Source organism: Phalangium opilio, unplaced genomic scaffold (assembly GCF_054372755.1).
Source record: "Phalangium opilio isolate 3A_F unplaced genomic scaffold, DU_Popi_V2 ptg000101l_1, whole genome shotgun sequence".
Lineage (NCBI taxonomy): Eukaryota > Metazoa > Arthropoda > Arachnida > Opiliones > Phalangiidae > Phalangium > Phalangium opilio.
The window spans coordinates 4,580,034-4,586,651 of record NW_028324204.1 but is presented as its reverse complement, the minus strand read 5'-3'; the positions used below and the strand labels follow the sequence as shown (position 1 = coordinate 4,586,651).

At 39.6% G+C, this 6,618-nt stretch overlaps 1 protein-coding gene across 1 annotated transcript; it reads right to left on the bottom strand.

The window, feature by feature from the left end:
- Positions 1 to 1,517: 1,517 nt before the first annotated feature.
- LOC149630994 (uncharacterized) lies at positions 1,518 to 2,828 on the bottom strand. Its single transcript, XM_089851201.1, has one exon. It carries the CDS (start codon positions 2,826 to 2,828, stop codon positions 1,518 to 1,520), a length of 1,311 nt encoding a protein of 436 aa, XP_089707327.1.
- Between the last annotated feature and the right edge of the window lie 3,790 nt (positions 2,829 to 6,618).

The following is a 6,618-nucleotide window of genomic DNA, read 5'->3' as shown; positions in this document are numbered from 1 at the left end:
ACCACCTTCCTTGTCCTCATCCAGTGTCCGTCCGGAACTTCAATCAAACGCGGGGGCGGCGCAGGTTTTTGTACCTAGTGGCGTTATTTTAGAAGAAAACAACAACAATAACGTAAATCCGTCACAGTCCCCGATAATGAACTCGTGGTTGCGCCAGTTACCACTGCTATAATGGATTTAAACCGCCATGCGAATACGAATCTAGCGTCTTGCGTCAAATTGGTCGTGAGTGAAAACCATCTTCAGAGGTCACAAAAACTAGATCCCACACCGCTGGAAGAAACTAAAGTGCATGAAATCAATGAGAAAACTATTTTCAGTGATCATTTTAAGAAATTTCCACCGTTGGACAAATATCTTCTTATAATTGTGAAACAATTTCGGCAGGTTTCAAATCCCAGATATTAGCAGCCCCCAATGGCACGTTTCAAATCCCAGATACTAGTAGCCCCCAAAGGCACGTTTCAAATCCCAGATACTAGTAGCCCCCAAAGGCACGTTTCAAATCCCAGATACTAGTAGCCCCCAAAGGCACGTTTCAAATCCCAGTTACTAGTAGCCCCCAACGCCATGTTTCAAAAACTAGATATTCACAGCCCCCAACGGCAGGTTTCAAATCCCAGATATATTAGAAGCCACCAACGCCAGGTGATGAAATCCCAGATATTAGAAGGCACCATAGTACCTTGGAATTTCTAGTTGGGACACGAGTGGTAACTCCAGACACCACTTGTTCCAAATTTCTTCCAAATCGGAATGGATTTCTTGATCCCAGTCAGTTCCCCTCTTCCATAGTTCTTGATACAGACATTTAATTCTGACGGTGAAAGGTGAAATGAACCCGATGGGATCGAATACGCGAGCTGAGGCTTTCAAGATGAAACGCTTTGTATTTGTCTTGTTGCTGAGAAAGTCCAGGAGTTTGGAGACTTCGAAACATAACATGTCTGATTCCGGGCACCAAGCAATTCCCAAAACCTTTAGCAGCGTATTTGATATCTTGCCGCTGTCTTTGACAGATTTGTATTCACTTGGGTCTTCAGACAACCTTTTATTCAACCAAGTTGAGTTCGATTGGAATTTTCGTAATGACATTCCAGCTTTTGCCAACATCGTCTTCGCTCCATTGAACAATTCAAAAACTTTATTTTCGTCTTTTGCTCCACCCACAAGATCATCAAAGTACAGGAAATCTCGCAACAATTAGTAAATTTCTGGTTGTTCATGCTTGAATTTTTCAATATGGTAGCGAATTGTAGCTTCCAATAAGTATGGGCTTGATGTTAGGCCAAACAAAACTCGTGTCATTCTGTAAACTTGATATTGCAGTTTATCTGGATCTAGTGTTCTATCCTTTATCCAAAGAAATCTTGTTACATCTCGATCGCTCTCCGATAACCCCACTTGCAAAAATGCCTTCTCAATATCGGCCGTAAATCCATATTTATTCTTCCGAAATTTTATCAGTAGACCAAGTAAGTCCATGTTGAGTGCTGGTCCTGAATTAAGGCAATCGTTTAATGCCGCGAATTTAAAGCATGGGAGGATCCGTCGAAGACGATTCTAAGCTTCGTGGAGCTTCTTTCTTCATTAATTACTTCTCTGTGCGGCAGATAAAATGTCGTCTTAGACTCGCTTCCCATGTTCACCTCTTCGATTATTCCATTTTTCAAGTATGTTTCGAGGACTTCAGCATATTTGTTGAATAACTCTGGATTCTTCCTGAAATTTCTTAATTGGCCTTGAAATCTAATTTTTGCTTGTTGATAGTTATTGTTTGAAAGTTTTCTTTCATCCTTCCAAGGGAGACAATCTCCGTAACGCTTTCCATCGTAACAAATCTTAGAGTCGAAATCCCTCTGTATGGCTTTTACATTCATCAATTGGTCATCATTTTTGTCCACGATTCCCAGTGCATCCAATTTCCAAAATGCTTTCAGACTTTCAGATATTAGTTCCTCTTCGTTTCGTTCATGGTAACTCATCACGTGAAAAACGCATACATTGTAAGAGCCTATTGAGGACTCGTCATCTTGCAATTCTTCATCCTTTCCATGAATTATCCAACCAAGGATGGTGTCATGTGCCATGAGAGATGAACTAATTCTTTCGGTGACGCCGCTAGATACCTTCCAATAGTAATCTGCTCCCAATAACAATATAATTTCCTCGGAACTTGAGAGCCCATCGTAGGGTGGCGTATCGGCTAGTTTCCATCCCCTTTCATCAGATAATTTCATTAAGTCTTGTCTCGGAACTCCTGGGGTACTTCCGCTTAGTTTTGGTGATACTATGGCTTCTACGGTTATGCTTCGAGTGTCAAACAGGCTTGTTAGAGACAATTGTACCTTTGGACGCTCAATCCTTTTATTCCTTCCTTCAAACACTGTCAAATTCAACGACTCCCTTCCAATGATGGGCAGGTTTAACTTTTGGCATATATCAGAAGATGATACATATGTACGGTGGCTTCCGTCGTCCAACAAACATCGTACGATTTCTTCTTTTCCATCATGATATATCTTTGCCCAGGCAGTGCGGAGGTAGATTTTTGATGAGGAATTCTTAGAGAGAATAGTGGGCAGAGTTGCAACTTCATTTTGAATAGTTCTGTCTTCCTCTTTCTTGTTGTCTGGACTGGAAACAGCTTTGTATTGAGTATCACATATCATGTGCGAATGACAGTTTTGGCAGAATTTGCAGGAAACTTCTCTTTTCTTCTTGCAAAACCTTGCTGTATGTCTTTTCTGGGCACATATAAAACAAAGTGATAGCTTCTTGAAGACTTCCTTTCGTTCATCCGCATTTAGAGTGATACAATTTTCCATTTTGTGTGGCTCGTTACAGAGTCCTGCACGGGCCGAGCCGGGCTTTCCACTTTTGAAAATTGTATCGGGCCGGGCCGGGTCGGGCTTTTAAAATTTTGGAAATTAACGGGCCGGGCCGGTCGGGCTTTTAAAATTTTGGAAGTTAACGGGCCGGGCCGGGCCGAACTTGATTCTCATTTAATCCAAAGTTCAAATGAAAGATTATTTAAATGAGTATAAGCTTCTAAGAACAAATGTAAAGAACAATTATCAAAAGAAATGAATAATACACGACGCTAAAGCAAATATGAATTCAAATCATTGATTTTATGTAAAAAAATATAAAAATTACAACTGAACTACGTGTAACGGGCCGGGCCGGGCCGGGCCTGTTCAATTCATTCAATGTGTCGGGCCGGGCCGGGCCGGGCTTGGTTAATGCATGTAACGGGCCGGGCCGGACCGGGCCGAAAAACAAACTATGTACTCGGACTCGGGCCGGGTTTCGGGCTTATTCAAAATTCTAAAACCGGGCCGGGCTTGGGTCGGGCCTGAAAAACTCGGCCCGTGCAGGTCTCTGGCTCGTTACAAAATGAACAAGTATTTTCTGATACAGTTGTTTTGAAAGCAGATGTGGAATGGATTCTTGGTTTATTAATTTTGGGGTTTCTAGTAAATGAGTTTTCGGTTTTCGTATCTTGAATTATAAAACCTTTTTTCAATTTACTAGCTTGTTCCCTACTTTCGACCTCTTCTTTTAGGAACTCGATTAATTTATCAATACAAAACGCCTTCCGGTTTTTCTGGGAATAACTAAGAACTATATCTTCTGGTAATAAATCCGTAATTATTGGAATTAATACAGCCCCATATTGATATTTAACATAAAGAGTCTCTATTCCCATAACACTAACATAAAGTACATCAAAGAAATTCCGTAAACTTCTTATGTCTGACGATTTTCTAACAGGTTCTAAATTTCGTATATTTTCGATATGAGCTTGTGTTATATCTTCATCTCTACCAAATCGTTCTTCGAGAGTGTTCACCGCGTTAAGATAGGTCATTGATAAACCCCTAACACTAGATAAAGCAATACCCCCTAGGTAACTTCTGAGATAGATAAGCTTAGCGGAATCGGGTAACTCGGTATTGTGGAAGGTATTTTCAAAAGATGTCCAAAATTCCTGCCATTTGGTTATATCTCCATAAAATTTCTCAATAGTTATACGCGGCAATTTCGCATTTACAGTCTTCGCGTTATTAAAAGGTACAGGAGATTGTGCTTGGCTTACTATCTGCGTTGTACTTGATGCTGATTGCCTCTGGCTTGTCATTTGCAAGTTCTGTTGAGCGTCGATGCACCTTGACTTTTTATCGATGATTTTATTTTGAATTGTTTAACAATCCATCAAGTCCATGTCCAATTCCGCGTCCGTAGTCAGTCCGTCTTGCACTTTCTCGTTTAAAGTACTAATGTTCGATTCTATATTGTCTAACTGAAGAACGCATTTAGTCAATATAGCGTTGCTTACAGCTAAAGACGTGGCTACTAAGGCTTGATTTATTTCATTTTCTTGACGGGTTAACGAACCTCTCGCGTGGCCTCTTTTACCGACGTTTCGTTTATGCGGATCCATTTCTGTTCGGATTGTTTGGGATATACAGTTTAATTTTCGAGCCCCCGAACGCGAATTTCACGAAATTCCTTCGTACAGTCACAGATTTCGTAGAGTATTTATAAAGTTTCCAAATACAAATAACTTCCGGTCTCAGATTTAGTAGAGGGTTCACAAAGTTTTTCAAACACACGCTTAATAACTTATATTAACCGTTTTTACTTTTTCGCTCCGTTTTTCCGTTTAATTTCTAAATTAATTTCTAATCCTATCCCGCGTTTTCGGCACCATGTTATTTTTTCTAATCTAACACTTAGAAAGTTACAACAACTGAAATCTATTTATGTCTGGCGGATTGAAATCAACTCAAGCGGAAAAACCATTATTAACAGATAAAAATCAACAATTTATTTGTAATGCTACTGTAAGTACAGTGACTGTCTCGGTTAACAAATTCGGTACAACTGATTAGCATTCCCCGCTTAGATCTAAAATGTTAACTATAATAAAAAGAAAATGCTTATCAATAGTCTACTTTTTTTTAAAAATTCCTTATTCTCATTCCTATTTTTTACACAATATAATCTTTAACACGACAATTAAAAAAAATACTTTGCTATGTCTAAATTTTTGTCTAATATTTCGCTACAAGGGGTCTAATACAGTCGAAGGAAGGGAAGTGCTTTTACTATACAGGGGGAAAACGTTTCCTTCGAAACATTACAGAAACTTTGAGAGCTGCTCGCATCTAGGAGGATATAGAGGTGAGGGAGTCCTCGACTGCCTGATCTTAGAGCTCAGGTTTCGGTCTCTCCGATGGGATGTTCGTGCACGCGCACCTAGTTACCTTGGTTACGCGCATGACGCGGACACGCAAATCCCAATTAAAAAACTAGCGGGTTCTTCATGCTAGCTTAGGCCTTAGAAGCAACGCCGCCTATATTACGCAGTGATATTTTTTAACTTTATCGGGCGTGAACTCGACTCCCCCAAGGCATTAATCCATCTTAAACACTTATCTAGTAGAGGTTTAGGTGTAGGGAAAGAGTAAAAAACAGTTCCCTTCAGTTTTATCTAAGAACAATAATTTACTATTAATATAAAGTAAAATAATGATAAATGTTCCGTTAAAGCACTAAAAAGTTGCAGCATTTACCAAAAATTAAAACAAACGAACAGACGAAGCCCGATGGCGATGTGCGCGGAACTAGTTGCGCGGCTAAGAATCTCCCAGAACGAGTGAAAACGGGGGAAACGACGGCCAATAATATGTAAGCCCGTTTCAATGGGAAAACGGGCAGTTGAAGACTCCCTCACCCCTAAACCCTCCTAGCTTGCATTATGCAAAAGGCTGAGGAAGGTTTTCTTCAAGGGCCAGTCTCATTTAAATTGTAACATTATAAACGTGCTATCAAATGTCAAAAAGGTTTATCAAATTGAAAGCAAAATCCTCATGATTTTGCGTTCCAGAAAGTTGATGACGAAGCAGCGGAAAAGTACGCTATCGGCCAGGCATTACAATAAATTATTAATCTATACCACAATGAATCTCCATCCGCATTACCCTCTCTAATCCCCTGAAACTATTCAGGTTGGGCATAATTAATGACGACATCTGTCACGTTTGAACAAGAGGCTTCGAGCTCTTAGAACCAATGCCTAAATTTAAGCTAAAGATTTTGATTTCTAGGGTAAAAATGCAATTCATATGAGACTTGCCCTTTACGATCCACGCTTCATTTTAGAAATAATATCACAATTTTTAGATTATGGTTTAATTAGATTACATCGGTCTGAGTCAGACTAAAATAATTTGAATCATACACCAATGCGCGTGCACTATTTTTGTGGCTCTTCAAGCGTATAAGAGTTTAACATTAGAGCTATTTTTCGCTCTATTGTCTAATACCCACCATCTATAATCATACAAAAATATATATGTACCTGATAAATTTTGTCAGACCCAGCGTAGTCACGTAAAGTGTCGTCATCGTCAAGGTGTTCCAGTAATGACTCGTACTTATTATCTTTAATTTTTATTTTCTTTCTGCTTTCACCGAAGCATAAAAGGAGCACGATCTCATCTTCCATTTCAAGAATCCACTTGGCCTTACTTCAATCAGCCCAAACAGAGATATTCTTAATATGGTGATTCTATCACAACTCAAAATTCCGAATTCGACGGTTACCGA

What these genes read in the sequence shown, in the direction of transcription:
- LOC149630994 (XM_089851201.1), bottom strand. Translation starts at nt 2,828, where the DNA reads ATGGAAAATTGTATCACTCTAAATGCGGATGAACGAAAGGAAGTCTTC.